The sequence below is a fragment of the Gopherus flavomarginatus genome, chromosome 2 (assembly GCF_025201925.1).
Source record: "Gopherus flavomarginatus isolate rGopFla2 chromosome 2, rGopFla2.mat.asm, whole genome shotgun sequence".
Lineage (NCBI taxonomy): Eukaryota > Metazoa > Chordata > Testudines > Testudinidae > Gopherus > Gopherus flavomarginatus.
In genome coordinates, this window is record NC_066618.1 from 191,983,936 (window position 1) to 192,000,876 (window position 16,941).

At 40.9% G+C, this 16,941-nt stretch overlaps 1 protein-coding gene across 3 annotated transcripts in view; it reads right to left on the minus strand.

The window, feature by feature from the left end:
* The window catches only part of RIPOR2 (RHO family interacting cell polarization regulator 2), a 164,954-nt gene that overhangs the window by 30,726 nt on the left and 117,287 nt on the right, over window positions 1-16,941 (minus strand). For all 3 annotated transcript variants that reach the window (XM_050941799.1, XM_050941800.1, XM_050941801.1), the window contains exons 2-9: window positions 15,655-15,781; window positions 14,331-14,486; window positions 13,550-13,628; window positions 12,828-12,851; window positions 11,345-11,398; window positions 7,289-7,438; window positions 6,244-6,307; window positions 1,056-1,099 (exon numbers count right to left, since the gene is read on the minus strand). In XM_050941799.1, coding sequence (XP_050797756.1) covers window positions 1,056-1,099; window positions 6,244-6,307; window positions 7,289-7,438; window positions 11,345-11,398; window positions 12,828-12,851; window positions 13,550-13,628; window positions 14,331-14,486; window positions 15,655-15,781 — 698 coding nt within the window. The remainder of the gene's footprint in view (window positions 1-1,055; window positions 1,100-6,243; window positions 6,308-7,288; window positions 7,439-11,344; window positions 11,399-12,827; window positions 12,852-13,549; window positions 13,629-14,330; window positions 14,487-15,654; window positions 15,782-16,941) is intronic.

Here is a 16,941-nt window from a genome sequence, read left to right on the forward strand (position 1 = left end):
ATCTTGGTATGGAAGAATTAGGCTGCCTGGTCAGTCTTCTATAGAGAGAACCTGCCCCTAGCTAGTGAACTGTCTGCCCCCAATGGAGGACCTGCCACTGCAAATAAGAAATGGTGACTGGTGGATTAATAAGTGGGTTTTGGTAAAAGGGAGGGGTGGGCGGAATTCTTATCAAACTATTTCTAACTTCCAAAAGGTTCTGGTTGGTTTTGATCTGCATCTGATAAAAGTTGACATAAGGATGGCCATACTGAGTCAGTTCAAGGGTCCATCTAGTCCAGTATCCTGTCTCCACAAAGCAGTCATTAATGGTGTCTAGAGACTTTATTTCTGCATCCTGTCCTAGTTGACATGTACCCAGTTAATATGGGGGAGCTGAAATCCCCATTATTGAGTTTTCTATTTTTATAGCCTCTCTAATCAACCTGAGCATTTCACAGTCACCATCACCATCCTGGTCAAGTGGTTGGTAGTATATTCCTACTGCTATATTCTTATTATTCAAGCATGGAATTTCTATCCATAGAGATTCGGTGATACAGTTTGATTCATTTAAGATTTTTACTATATTTGACTCTATGCTTCCTTTCACATATAGTGCCACTCCCCAACCAGCACAACCTGTTCTGTCATTCCTATATATATTCTGCCCTGGTATTAATGTCCCATTGATATAGTGTTGCTCTAATAGATCTGGTCTATTCAATCTGCACTGACTGGATAAATGAGGCATCTTCTGCACAGAGGAATTGGAGACTTATGCTAAAAATGAGGTATTGTGAGACAAGATTTTTTTCTAAAACAAAGCTAAAGACCTATTGTTATCTTAATAGCCATCATCCAGTACTTTGGGTCTGATCTTGAAGTCTTCACCGTTGACACATTCAGTTAAAGACAACAGTGGGGCTTTTCTTGCTATATACCTGAGGAAAAAGCAGCTCTTTCCAGAGGTGTCACTACAAGAAGTTACTTTCAGGATCATGTACAAAGTGATGGAAATCCCGCCTCTTCCCCGCACCCCCATTTTACAGTAAGGGAACTGACATGATACTTACCTCATATTGATCTCCAGGACAAAGACGAGCAAAACCAGCCAGACCTAAGAGCAAATGACATTTGAGATCATTTTCAGAAGACACACTTTATTTAACACCTTCTTCCCTTTCTAGCTCCTTTTACTTGTATAAACTGAATGCTTAAGACCTGATCAAAACCCTAGCACTCCTTTTATGGCATCAGTGCAGTCATGCCATATGCATCAGCACTTTGTACATCCTTTCTGAAAGAATTGAACCCACCAGTATTTTTTACTGTTTGAAATTCAGGCTGCCTCTCTGGCTTCTATAAAGATCCCACAAATGGCAGGGAAGCTGCCGAGTTCATTTTTTGTTGCTGGGCAACATGAGAGTAGGATGCATTGGTAGCTGAGAGAGTAACCCAATCATGGATTTCGTTTGTTTGGTGTTTGAATGTCTGATTTATGCTCCTGGCTGGATTTTAGCTATGAAAACTTCCTACTAGCCCCTCAAATTCTTTAGTGCAGCTCTACAAATCAGTTAATAAGACAAGCCCCAAATCTCAAGTATCTTCTGGTGGATTGGAAATGCATTTCTTAGCCACTACTACAGCCCCCAGAAATGGAAATGCATCAAGAACCGAACAGCTTTAAAGGAGACATGACATAAGCTTACAACTTCGTTCTTTTTTCATGATTTCTGTGTCATGGTTTATTATAAATGGTGATCATGTGAAATGAACAAAACTATTTGAACGTAACGCAAGTATACAACAGTCATGCTAGAGAGATCTTGGATAACTTGCTGTCTGCTAGTTTGCTTTTTGTTTGATATACTCACTATCCAAACTGGTAATAAGAAAATGACAGTGCGTTTTTTCATTCTATTTTTTGTCCAGTGATATTTGTTATGCCACACGGTCAGATGGGGAATTTAATTATAAACTCCTGATAAAACTGAAACAGGTCACCACATTCAGCAACATGTAGCATCCTATATTGACATAAATGGCATGAGATACATGCCATGACATGTTTGGGGTCAAATTCTGCTGTTGGACACGCACATAGTTGCGACACCTCTAATAAATTCAAATGTTCAGTTGAATTGCATAAAGAAAGCTTAGATCTGCAAGTAAATTGCTTCCAATACCATATGCAATGTTGCCTGGTGTATTTTACACACACACACACACACACACACACACACACACACACACACACACACACACACACACACACACAAAATTGAGAGCGGAATCCAACCTTAGTTTGTACGGAGAGAACTTAGCTTTCAGGCAGTTAGTCAAGTGGTCACTAAGTACATAAACCTGGTGTTTTGCAGGCTTCCAATAATACTGTGTTCTATTCTCAAGTCTTGTCTGTAGATGGCAGCAATCCTTCACAAGCCTAATTTACCGTTTCAGTAAGATTTGATATAAGAATGCCAGTACTGCCAGCCCAACAACTGCTCAAAAACCATGAGTCGAGCCTCAAACAAATAATGAGATTGGTTAAAAATAATTAATCTGGGGGGTTCTTATTTGCCTTTTGCAGAGTCTTCAGGGTTCAAGTTTTCAAGCTTTTTTCTGTAAGCATGAGGGCTGAAAGCTTTATATTTAAAAAATAAAAAAGTGGAGATTCTCATGTAACCACATGACTTCAGAAGCTGAGGCTTTAAGAATAATATCTGATATCATGAGGCTGCTAAGAGTTGGCGTCATTGATAACTGCATTACATTTACTTGCAAACAGTTACCAAACTAAGATACAAATTATAACGAGCAGGAATCTTTTAAGATACTTTCTCTTCATAAATGCATAGGAGGTCGAGACACCAATTATATCACTCTCCCTGCCCATGCAAGACTGTTCCCTACAGCTACCGGACACATCTGCTATTTTTTCACAAGCCTAATTTAAATTGTCTCACATGAGGGAACTTCTTCCACTTTCTTGCAGACTCTCTTATCTCCTTATTAGGAAGCTATTGCTGATATTTGGCGTAAAAGTCTTCAACTTTATTTCATCCCATTACTCCTAATTAGACCTCTTTATAACACCCTAAACAATTCTTATATGGGCCCAATCACTATCGCATCTGAGTAGCTTACAAATTAATGTATCCTCTTAACACCTTGGTTAGGTAGGGAAGCATTATCCCTGTTCTACAGATGGGGAACTGCAGCACAGAAAAACTAATACCTCAGACGTATTAGTTACCTCACTCCCATGGATTTCAAAGGGAGTGAAGTGCCTAAATACCTTTGAGGATCTGTGCCTATGTGACTAACACAAAGTCCCATAGGAAATCTGGCAGAACAGAGAATCAAACTCAAGACTCTCTTAGAGTTCCAGTCTTCGCTGCCGTACCCACAAAACAAACCCTCTTTTTAAAAAACAAGAGGTATTTAGATCCAACCTACTGGAGGTAAACTCAATTATTTTACTACTGGTTGATCTATCGTGGGTCATTGTGTTAAGAATCTGGACTCAGACTCTTTCCTTTCACTTCTTTAGTGGGTTCTTTGAACAGAACGCAGCATATCCTCTACTCTCTCCTGAACACTGGGAGCAGAAGAACAAAGCAGCCCTCTTGTCAGGGCTCTTATTGCCTCCCACTTCCTAATTTATTTATTGTTTATAAATAATTTACATTTACTAGCACTCTGCTGATGCTCTCATCTCCATAAAGCTGCTCGTATCAGCTAACTTGGACTCTGCTGGGCAGTATCATTGAACATATTTTATGTAAATAAAAGAACATTTTCTTCATCCCAATAGAAGGGGTGGAGAGGAGAGGGTGGTATAAAACTGCAGCTCCATCTTCGTCTTTGATCAGGGGGATTGGCCTACAGCATTTGTTTGAGTGAAGGGACACAGAAGGGGGTGGTAGGGAAAGCAAGTCTGAAAAGCAGTATGAAAGCACTGGAGCTCTTGGTATTACTAGGCTAACCCGGTAGGGCCATGCCTCTCCTCTGTTGTTGTTCAAACAGCTACAGCTTGATCAAAGTATATTTCCATAGAGGTTGGGAGAGGAATACGGGGAGGCTAGTTGAGTTGATTGTGTGCCATCCCCTAGCACTTAGTGCTGTGACAGCACCTAGAGTACTGGAGATGGGTGGCACTCCATGGCACACATGTGGTGATGTTTAGTACCCATCCTTTAGGTGGGGGAGTTAATCCTGAATGGAAGGCTGGCACGGCCATTGTCCTTACTTCGTAAAACGATCGTGATTTTTTTTTTAACATCATATGTTATGAAAATAGAGCTAAATCTCTTTACCTTCTGACATTATTGTTTGTTCAGTGCAAATGGAGGAGACTGTGTTGCTCTACTGTTATTAATGCATGACACAAAATAAAAGTGATTTGCACTGAAATGACTGGGGACGTTTAAGCTTTTCAGAAATGTATATTTCAGCTCCACCCTTGGATCCTAGGGTTACAACAGTTTTGCTTAATCACCTGCATTGAACTTCCCAGAGAAAATTCTGATGATGCATCATTTATCATTTCTCTTCTCCCATTCTTTTATGTTAAGGGTTTCTGCATGTAATCAGGATTTTTAAGTACTCTGTTCCTGATGCTTATTCCTCACTGATGTGCATGGAATGAAGAATCAGGTTACCATAAAATCCCATTGATTTCACTGGAAGCTTAGGGTGTGCAAGAATGCAGGGTCAGGTCTTTGAAGTTATGCCATTTATGACAATCATTTCTACTGTGATCAGTGATGTCACAAACATCCCATTATGCACACATCAGTCTTGCAGGGATGCTGACTTCTAGAAGTAGCTTTTTGCATCATCTGTTCTTTTAATTGGTTTAGGGTGTACACACAGCAGTTTTATTTGTTACAGAACTAAGTTTACACTTTCCATTCATGGCATGTCTTATAGCCTTGGTTGTATCAGTGCATTCTGGAACACCAGACTGCCTCTCTGCTAGTGCCCAGCACTATTGCTGCAAGCAGGGGCTTTTAAATGGGAGACATTGGACTGTGGATGGAGTTAGGAGTGGTTAAGTGAGTACAATTGCAACACTTGTCACTTCCCATCTCCACTGGGGACAAACTATTGTAGGCTGAATCAATTCAGTGTGATCTTGGCTAAATCTAGATCTTGTCTCAGATGTTGCAACCTACTGATACAACCAATGTTTGTAAAATGCCTGCGAGAGAGTGGCACATGGAAGGCAAAGTCTTTTTATAGGTACTGCAAGCTCAAGATACTCCAATTGATATTTTCTGCAATGTCTTTTCATTTAGTGTGGACAGGAACTATGACATCAAGTGAGGAAAATACGTGAAAGCGGCAAAGAGTTCTGTGGCATCCAACAAAGTGGGTATTCACCCATGAAAGCTCATGCTCCAATACGTCTGTTAGTGTATAAGGTGCCACAGGATTCTTTGCTGCTTTTACAGATCCAGACTAACACGGCTACCCCTCTGACACTTGAAAATATACATAAGGAGCTTATGAATTTTTCAAAACAAAAATTTTGTTTTCATGAGTATCTTAGTGCTAATGTTTGACAAGAGTGAAGAAAAAGTGACAAGTAGAATTTAATTTTAAAAAGCTCTTTTCCAATTTTTACTTCAAGCACTGAGTCTTGAAACAAGACTTAATTCACTGAACCTGTTAAAGGCTGTATCTGTGCAAAAGTGCTTCTATTGTTTTCAGAATCATTAATCTTGTAGGAGGAAATCAGACCACGGTAAAAACACAGGACTTATGGCTGAAACATAGATTACACCCTCGAGCTAGGTAGGGGTCTTTCAAAAGTAAGGTGCTCCTACTCTCTTTTTTTAATTTTTACTCAAAAAACAAAAACACCCGCCTCCACCTCCCCGCAAAAAATCAATCTCTGCAAAGCTAAACGACTTTCAAACTTGGTATCAAAATAAGAAAACATTTTACAACCACATCACACATTCATCTTGATAACCAAAGCAATGCAGTCTAATTACCCCATCTCCCTGAAAAATAGAAGAATTGTCTTTGAAGAGCTCACTGTACAGATCTGAGCATCAAACTAGTATGATCAATTCTACTCGGTGTGAGTGTAAGTCAGGGTTCTGAAGGCTCAGCAATTGATGTGATGGGAAAAACAAACCTCTCATACATTAAACCTAAATTAGCTTTTGCTCTTAGAGCTTTCAGGAACACACACAGAGAGCTCTGGCAAGTCTGTTCATGCAGAAGGGTTGGGAGGGAGGCAATTACCTTTCATCTTGATGCAAAACTCTCCCAATAGGTTTTCCAGCTCTCCTTCAATGGTACACATGTTCTGTGTTGGAAAACGGAAGATTGACATCAGACCAACTTCCCACTTTTTTTTTAAACCACACACAAAAATAATAGTTTAGAAAGAAAAGATCCCACAATGTTCAGTAGATAAAAATAAGTATCTCAAATTAAAATCAACATGCCAGAGTAAGCCTGGAATAGACAGATGCAGCCCTATTGACTCCAGGTCAGCCAAGTCTGTTTACACTAAGGCTGAATTTGGCCCAGTGTTCTTCTTCTGTTGAATTATAATCCTTGCATTAGCAGAATGAAGTCTCTGCCATCATGGTGTAAGCTGATCATTTTCCCACCCCTCCCTCCAGCCAAGGATTTGTGCCAAAGTGGATCTCAACATGCTTTTATGCTTTGAGCTATGTGGAACACACTATGGACTCTTCCCAATGCATTCTCTGTATTTAAGGAGATTCCTATTACCTAGGAGCTGCGGTGGTTTTCACATCTTTCTATAGTTTTCCAGATCATGATGCAATCACATGTTAATAAAGTAGATTTGAGAATATTGAGTAAGATTAGAAAAGATGCAGCAGATGTCTTCACACAAATGGGTTCTAGGCTAATGGAAACTGTAATGTACTGAAATCTGCAGAATTGGGAAGAATTTAGTTGGGGTACAGAGAGACAGATTCAGAGCAGTCTTATGCCTTTTCCTGAACAGTGGCCCCAGGGCGCATGTTTAGATGGAAATACTGTAGTATTAAAATATAATTTCACTGTGCCCTCTCCATCCATCTCTGACAGAGTGACAAGCTTGTATTTGCAGGTCTCCTACTGCCCCATGGAAGTAAATATAAAATAGTCCCATAATATTTCTAATCAGTCAAATATTTCAAAAGTGAAAAGTAATTAGCTGTAGGGGCTGATCCTGCAGTCCTTATTCAGACAAAATTCCCATTGAAATCTATGGGAACACTCCCATTGATGTCAAGCAGTGCAGGACTGGACTACACAGAACAGCACATACCTCAGTGTATTCCTTGTAACTTCTGTTGATTTCAGACAAACTCTCTCGAGCCGCTTTGCTAGCAGGCGACATTGCAAATGCTTGCTTCATTTTGCTGGCACCGTCACAAAGACGTCTTTGGATACAATAGGCTTCGTACAGCTCATCCACCTAGCAGGAACAATGGAAGCACACTAAAATAAAGAAACCCAAAGGAATCATAAAATAGGTTCCATTAAAAGGAAATAGAACTGAACAATTCTGAATTTTTTTTTTTAGATACATCAGTGGGTAAACAACTGTAGTTTTGATGCCATCACATTACATTTAAAAAGGATGCAATATGGAAAAACATCCTCTGCTGTAAAACTTCAGCAAGACAGAGACTCAGCAATTTGTACTTTAGTTCTGCAGACCTCCAGCTACTGTTTTCCATTTTTATCTGGAATATGTAGAACTCTTTAAATCTCTTTTAAAAATCAATTTCAAGCTTATAAAAGAGCTTGGATTTGACAGCCCTCGGGAGTACTAATGTCCTCCGTTTGGTCTCAAAACCAAGGACAGCACAATAGTGGCAGTGGGAAAGTAGCTGAGTTTCCAAATAGAGCCTTGGCCACTATGCTGATGGCAGGTAGTGTCAGCGGTGAGTGCTGCAGTGTGAATGCCAAGACCTGGGTGGGGGCTGAGACAGATATTGCAATTGCATGCAATATCTTTGGGGACAGTATTGCATGAAAGCAATGAATGGTTTATGTATGATTATATTCTGCTCCACAAGGGAAGGTTACCACAGCTCCTCCAGTGACTAAAAACAGTGAGAGGTGGTTAAAGTGAATCAGTGAAACCAAACAACTCTAGAGAGGTATCACCCCCTGCTGTTATCTGTATATTCTGATTCAAGCTGGGTTTTCCAGAGACTAAGAGACAACGGAAAGGCTTTTGGGATAAAAGGATAAGCTTGAACTGACTCAGGGCCTTCTTTCTGATCCAGCAAACGGACAGGAGCTTCTCTCCCAGTGTGGGACCCAACCCTTGCAGAAGGGTTGTGAGGACTTTGACCTACAAGGGCTCTCAAAGACTGATGGTGACCTCGGATAAGCTTTTAGCATGCATGCAGGAGCTTTTATTTATTCATACTTTTCTGTGTAATGGCTTTACCTTAAGCAATAAAGATGTTTGCTGAGAAAAAGCTGGTAACCTGTAACTGCTGGCAATACACTGGTCATAAGCCTTGAGGAGAAAGCAAAGGCACTGGCCTTTAGACAGACTGGCTTGAGGGGATATCCGAGTGTAAGGGGACTATGCAGCTTAAAACTCCTGGAGTGGGCCACAGGGGGAGGGAGGATACAGATTCAGTTACGCTGAAACTGTGACAGAGGCTTTTAACTCATTTCATATAGACCACTGAACAGCCATTAGATAGTAACAACTTGGGTTAAGATGTTCAAAAGTAACTCTGAAAATCAGCCCCTTGAAAGTGTCTCACATTGGGCACCCAAGACCCCCTAATCACTTTTGGAAATTTTGGTCCTAGTTATCTAGGAATGTGGGCCAGTTTTAGATCATAAATTTAGAAGAAAAAAGCTCCCTATGCTATTATTAATTCCATAAGCTTATCCAACACTCCAACTGTGTTTTTCTTTTAAACCCTCATCCTTCGTGTGCACACTAGTTATAGCGGAGTTATTTGCAGGGGCTTGCAGCAGGGGGACTTCCACATGTTCGGATTCAGCAGCCAGCTGCAGGAGCTGAATCTGATTGTTTCATTAGTAAAACAAAGTTATTTTAAGAGATGGATTTTTTTCTGTGAAACTAAAACTACAAGTAGGTTGTCACATTAGTTCTTTCCACTGTTCCTGCTAACAGTGGACAAAATTCAGTTTTTATATATTCCACTTTTTCCTAGCGGATCATGCACTGCATCCTAATGCTGCTCAGTCGTGGATCTTTCACAGCAGAACTTGCCTCTATCAAAACTTGTGTTAACTTGACTTCATATACTACCTGCCACCATGACTGTATTTTATCTACATTAGAAATTAACCTGAACCAAAACCTGGATCCCCAAACTTTAGGAATGTTCAGATCCTAAATCAAAATGTCCCATTGAGCTCTATCTCTAACAATGCTGTTGCCTATATCCCAGTTGAATGGGAAACAAGAAGTGTGATTGAGTATACCCCCTCTGGGCCCCCTCCATCACAGTTTCAAAAATTGAAGTGTAAAAATCAGGCTAACAAGGCTGATTTGGGTTCATAATGGCAGATATAATTTATCTGAGGACCTGTAACTAAAACAGAAGTCAGTTTACAAGTAGAATACTTCAACAAAGATTAATAGAAGAAAAGGTAACTTTATTAACACTTCAGAATTACAAACCAAGCTTATCTGAGATGCAAGCCCTCTACACTTAATCTTTCCAGCTAGCAACCCTCTAGTCTCCATTCTAAAGAGCTACTATAAATAGTTGTCACTTGCTATTTATGTCCGTAATCAGGGTGGGGCCTACCCCTGTGCTCAGACTCTGTGTCTGCACATGTGAGCCCGGTTAAGATGAATTCATCTGCCACTGTAAAGATTCGCCACCTGTTACTGCACTTCCTGTTTTCCATGCTTTGTTTCCTGTATAGAATGACAACAGTACTTAGCATTGATAGGGCATTGCTGTTATCAGAATACAGCATAGTTTGTCCTTGTTCTGAAAGATTCTTCTGCTTCTATCCATTTAAAATCGATTTTCCTAAATAGCTGCCTAAGATCTGATGTTATAAAACTCTCGCACACAATAGTCTATTTATTTGTCACCATGGGTTATAGAGCAGTGAACAAACATACTGAACAAGTAGAGTTGTTTTTATTAGTTCCTCTTATGTTTAGGATCATTTCATAAACACAGAAACCAGTAGCTCTGTGCAGGATGTGGATGGCGTAGAAAGGATTTAGATAGAAAATGTACTTTAGGCTTTAATTTTGACATGAAGGTTACCAGCAAAGAAGTGTATTGTTTGGACAGAAAATTTCAACCTACTGTATTTTGTAAAGATTTGCTTTGAGCTGCGTGATTATGAGAACAATGAAATTAAAGTGTTTTTTGTATGCCTGGTCACTCTTGTATATAACAAGCAGTGTGTGTGTTTTTTAAATGAATCTCAGTAGACATTTCATCTATCATAAATGCATCTTTTGTCAAGTTGGGAAAAATGTTAATTGGTAGATATATTAATGACTAAAAGAAAATATACTGTGGGTTTGATTCTAAGCAGTGTAAATCTAGAGTAAACCGACTGACTTGGATGGAGTTATTCCAAGTATACACTGGTGTAACTGAGCAGAATTTGGCCCAGTGGAATAAAATGGTGTAAAAACTAGTGTTGAAATCCAGAGGACACTCGCAGTCTGACTGTGAGACTTTTAACATGCAGTAGATCAAATTGTGAACTTAAACTTCTTGCAGGTGCAAATGTACCTTTACCTGTACCTTTAAAATAAATGTATGATGAGATCTTAGCTTACCCATCAAGGGCCTGACCCTGCATTTCTTTTGCACCCATTATCAGTGGGCGTGTTTGGTGTGCATGTAGAACTGGCGAACCTCAGAAGTTTTAAAGCTTTTAAAAATCTTTTCTTTGTTTCTGTCTCAGGAGTTATTGCTGTAATTTAACTGCATTGGGGAGAGGCAGCGAAGCGGGTCCCTCTGGAGTGGAAGCTTTCACACTAGGCCCTGGGTAGGCAACCTATGGCACGCGAGCTGATTTTCAGTGGCACTCACACTGCCTGGGTCCTGACCACCAGTCTGGGGGGAGCTCTGCATTTTAATTTAATTTAAAATGAAGCTTCTTAAACATTTTAAAAATCTTATTTACTTTACATTCAACAATAGTTTAGTTATATATTATAGACTTATAGAAAGAGACCTTCTAAAAATGTTAACATGTATTACTGGCAGGCAAAACCTTAAATCAGTAAATAAATGAAGACTCGGCACACCAGTTCTGAAAAGTTGCTGACCCCTACTCTAGGCAATGGTTGATTTTCTTAATATAAAAGCAGAAGAAACATGATAGAATTGTTCATTACCATACTAATGTGGAACTCCAGCCTTCTCATATATCTTTCTATCGCTTTGATTTGCTGCAAAATAAATAAATAAATGAGGAATGAGAGATTTTTTTCACCCAATAGCTCAGATTATTGTATTTTTATAGATTCCTTGCAGAAATCTTCTCTTTAGCTGGTTTTCCTGTCTCAAGCCATTGTGAGCGTCAAAGAAACTCTTCTTCTCCAAACTGTGAAGCTTTCTTTCATTCTGAAGAGGTTTTGGTACATGAACCTCAGATCACGTGCTTTATCTTAACATAATTAGTTTTTCACTCAAAAGTAGAGCTAGTTGAATTTTTTCCATCCCAACCTATTTTGTCCAAAAATGGCTCTGACCAAAACACAAATTTTTGACAAATTTTCATTTAAAAATATTTTTTCAATTAAAAAAACCTGAAAATTTTTCATTTAAAATTTGTTGGTTTTCAGTAAAAAAAAAATAATTACATCAATCAGTTTTTGGTTTTCAAAATGCCAAAGTGTTACCAGAAGTTCTTTGAAAACTGAAAATGTTTTGATTTTTACATTTTTTTCCCTTTGTTGTTTAAAAAAAAAAAAAAGAAAGAAAAAATTTGACAGTTCCCTGTGAAGAACTGCCATTTTTCAACCAGCTCTACTCAAAAGCTTGAAGGCCTTTGCTTTTTGCAGGATCAGTAGTCAGCGTACAGACTAGAAATACTCTGAAGACTTGGTGAACCACTGGTGTACGTGGGCACAACGCCACTGAAGTGCCCTAGCAGTAAATTTGGCCCTCTCTTGTTCAGGAGTGGTGCCAGGGTTTTTGGCGCCCTAGGCGGGGGTCCTTCCGCGCCCCCAGTCGTTGGTGGCAATTCTGCAGCGGGCGGTCCTTCCGCGCTCCTGGTCTTCGGGGCACTTCAGCAGCAGGTCCCGGAGCGAGTGAAGGACGTGCCGCAGAATTGCCGCTGAAGTCCCAGAGTGCGGAAGGACCCCCTGCTGCTGAATTGCTGCCAAAGACTCGGAGCGCGGAAGGACCTCCCACCGCCGAATTGCCGCCGAGGGCGGCAAAATGCCACCCCCTCAAATCCTGGCACCATACGTGACCGCCGGCCCTGCTCTTGCTAAATGAAGAGGTGGCAGATGTATGTCCACACTCCAGAGCAAGTGCTGGCCGGAGCCAAGGCAGCTATCAGAGAGAGTTCTCCACTGACTTTCTTTATATTTTTCTCTAGAGTCTGTTTTGGGGGTAACCATTCTGTTTGTAACCTGCCTGAAGCAGGTTCTTTCTGAACTCTCTGTGGATTGTTTCTGACCCCTCAGGACTTGATCCTACTCCCATTGAAGTCAGTGGCAAATCCTGCCTGCCTCTCTCCCTCAGTGGTAGTATCTGATTAGAGAATCAGGTTCTGAGAAGCTCTTTGTGACAGTTGTCTCCAGGTCTGGGTATGTATCACTCAACTTTTAATGTTTTCTTTGCACACCACTGCCCCAGAGAGTAACGTACCTTGTCTAGATCATAGAGCACCCCCTGCAATAAAGAAAGGGAGATGATGATTAGCTTCAGAGGGGTAGCCGTGTTAGTCTGGATCTGTAAAAGCAGCGAAGAGTCCTGTGGCACCTTACAGACTAACAGAAGTTTTGGAGCACGAGCTTTCATGGGTGAATACATGCGTGCATCCGACTAAGTGGGTATTCACGCATGAAAGCTCATGCTCCAAAACGTCCGTTAGTCTATAAGGTGCCACAGGACTCTTTGCTGCTTTTGATGATTAGCTTGTGTATCATACTGTTCCACTGAATGATACACTCTCCCAGTGCCCTGTTATGTTTAAATAGCTGAAATATCAAACAGGATCCTGGGTTGGAGCTCACCTAGGGTTGTCAACAGTCCCTTAGTACAAGGGATGTCCCTTATTTTTTCATCTCTGTACAAGTTCAGGAGTTGCTGAGTGCAGCAAAAACCAGCAAGAAATACCCCTGCCAAATGAAGGCGAGTACTGTTTATTATTATTATTGGTGATGATGATAGTGGGAGGAGGAGCGGGGCGGGGGTGCTAAGAAAACAGTCCCTTATTTTTGAAATACAATGTTGGCAACCCTAGAAGAACTGCTTTTCTTTAAAACTCCCTTGTTCCCCCTTTTCCTCCGATACCTGGAAAAGGTTACCCTTGATCTGTGCAAGTAGCACAGAACACTTTATCATCTGAATCGTCGGATAACACATACCAGCCGTGAGTTTCTTTTCATGTCTTTTAACTGAGCAGTTAACTTATCCAGCTCTGTCTGGTGAACTTCCAGATACTCACTGTAAAGATAAACCAGAAAGGGAATCGTGAACTCTGCTACATTTCAGTACATAGGGTTCTGATCGCTGACCTCTGTGAAAGGAATATTTGTGTAACAAATAGCTATTCTCACCACATGCTGACTTAAACAAATACAACATGTTTACAGTGACCTGACTGTCATAAAAACTCTCCATATCTCCCTAGTCCTTGGCATGTCCAACCTTCATGTGCCACACCAACTAAACAAGCAATAGGAGCATTTCTTTAGCTCTTGAGTAACAGGTTAATGCTTTCAGGCACAGTTAACAGCTGGGTTTTGTGAGAACTAAGCTGCTGTTTAGTTTGTGGGCTGCCTCTGTCCAATCACTGTCCTTGTACCTATCTAACAAAGGCATTACTATGTTCTGTGATGTTATCTTGTATCATATTGTGTGGTGTGACTCTCCTATGTGATGGCAGGCAAATCTGGAGCAACAGTCTTGAGATGAAATCTTGACCCTATTGAAGTCAATGGGAGTCATGCCATTGACTTTAATAGAGTCAGGATTTTGCCCAGTGTGTTTTTGCTTCCTGTGCATATGTGGGTTTAATACAGGAGAGTAGAAGTCAGCAGTTGGATTTACCCTACCATGCCTGAGGCTCCTCACTCCCATGGCCCATTGCTTTCCACTCTAAAGTAGTAAAGAAAGCTTCAGACATCCAGTGATAAATTCTCTTACTCCAATCCATTCTTTAAGGCCCTGTAGACCTCTTCCATCCTTTGAGGCTGGGGCTCTTTGGAGGTGGTGCTGTTCTTATGCCCCAAATTGTGCGTTTTCTTCACCTTTGCTTGGGGCTTCTTAAGTGCAGAGGAATTTTCAACAAAGGAGTTACACCTGCAAAATGGACATGAAAGGAAAACACTATAAATCACAATGATCTCAAAGGACTATTGCCTGACGTTATCTCTTTGGGCTTAAAGTAATCTTCTTATAGTAGTGCTGTTGGAGGACTGTTTGTTTACAGGTTAATAGGTCTGAGCTGTATTGAGCAGTCTTGTGCTCAGGCTATCAGCATCTGATGTGCCAGTTGCTGAGACTTGAATGCCTGTCTGGTAAACAATAGTTTATGCCTGAGGCTTGCTCATAGCAGACAGCTCTGTACATCTTATACTGGGTCTGTCCTATCCAGCAATGCTAGGGAATCCTAGAGTAATGGGATTGAAAGGGACCTTGAGAGGTCTTCTAGTCCAGTCCCCTGCAGCAGTGCCTAAGCTACACCCAGTTGGTGAGAACAAAGGCAATTTTAATAATACAAAACCTATATGCTACTAAACAGCGCTGTCTTGATATTTGTCCAGTGCACAGCACAACCGTGCTCTTATCTCACCCACAGCCTCTAGGCACTATGGCACTGCAAATAAATAATAATTTTACTATATTATATGAATCACACTCCTATGGCTTCTGAAAATTCCCACTGAATTCTTTTCTTCTTGTTCCCTGCTTCACTGAAAGCTTAAAAAAAAAAAAAAGGGCAGGATTTAATCAAGTTAGCAGTAACTTATGTCTACACAGCCCCTGGAAGCGAACTTCCCAGCCTGGATCAACAGACTCAGCTAAGCTAGTGGGTCTTGCACAATAGCTCTAAAAAACATCTGGGTAGACAGCATTTTGAAGTTGTGGCTGGGGTTCCGAAGCCAGGGAGGGAGTGGGTTTCAGACAGTTCTGGACATTTTACATGTTGAAAAGATCACAACTGTATAATTTAATGGACTAAAATCTATACTCTGGGATGCCAGCAAAATTTCTCTGAGATTGAGGCCAGAGGGTGAACCCTATATCAATAAAACCAACGCCCAATAGATTCCCGGCAGTGGAGAGACAGGGTGTCTTCATACTTTATTCTCCATGCAAGACAGTGGAGTTGCAGGGAGAATAAACAGACAGTCTGACCTACAGCACACAAATTCAACTCTGAGGACAGAAACCAAAAATTTTCCAGTCTCCAAAGCGAGTTTCAATTCTTGAGCTGAAAGCTTCCCCCCCAAAAGATGGTACTTGCCTGGATCGTCTTTCTTGAAGACCGCTGAAGCCAGCGAAGGATTGACTTCTGATAATCCCATTGGGACCACCTGGGGAGAATGAATGTGATCCTACTGACATGATTTCCGGGAGCCTGGAAGATATTCCTGCAAGATAATAAAAGGTTAGTGACAGTGGTAAGCTACAGACAGGTTGAAGACAGAGAGGATACTGCATTCATCGGAAGTGATAAAGGGTAAATTAATCCCACAAGGTGAATAGTGTCATGAGATGATTAGATGTTTACAAGCCTGACTCTTGATAATCTGTTTGTACTGACAGCTCAGTTTTCAGAACAACAGGAACATCTGCAAAGGCATTTTCTCTATTTAATTCTCACAGAAAATACAAAGGATGGTTAGAGTTTTGCAGTTGATTTATTCACGTTACTAAGCAATGCCCTTCTCAGAACTAAACTCTAGCAACTTGCACATCTCTTGTGAATTCCAGGATAACATCTATGGACCAACCCAAGAGCAGTTTTCTTGAAAGAATTACATTCTAGATGTAAAAACACAGGCTAGAGAGAAAAATGTAGTCCATTGGTTTTAGTACAGGATTGGAAGCCAGCATCTTCTGAAGGCTAATCCTAATTCTGACACAGGCTACCCCTTTAGCCTGGGACTAGTCATTTAAACCCTCTGCCTCAGTCTCCTCATCTGTGAAATCGGAATACATAGTTACCTGCATCATAGGGATTACTATGTGTTGAGAGCCCTGAAGATTAAACAGGTTAGGTATTATTACGAAGACAATGATGAGGATTCATTGAAACATATTAGTCCTAAACCTGTCCTCTTAGCTTTCCTTATCTCAGTAACTGTTAGTGTCTTATTGCAGAGAGAGATGGGGTAGGGGGAGATAATGTGGGTGTATTGCAGGAACTCTGGGAAGGGAAGGGAATTATCTGTGTAGGGTGATAGAGAGGGAAAGTGCACTGTCAATTCACCAGACTGTCTCTGCTATCTTCTGTGGCAAGAATGTTGTCTATCCCATTCAGCATCCTAAGTGAAATGAACTGGAGATTTCAGTTCATTTCCTAGTAGTATTTTTTTTTTTAACGTGGACACCTATCTAGCACAACTGACTCTTTAGCAACCTCAGCAGAGAGGCAGGGGCTGAATGTGCAGTCGGGGAGACTGAACGGCCCTCTTACCCCTAGGCTTGCTGAACAACACTGAAGCACCAAGGCAAGGCATTGTGGTTCAGACTACGCTGTTCTTGCTGTCCGGTGGGAAGAGGACTGCTCCTTGGGCTGATAATCTAG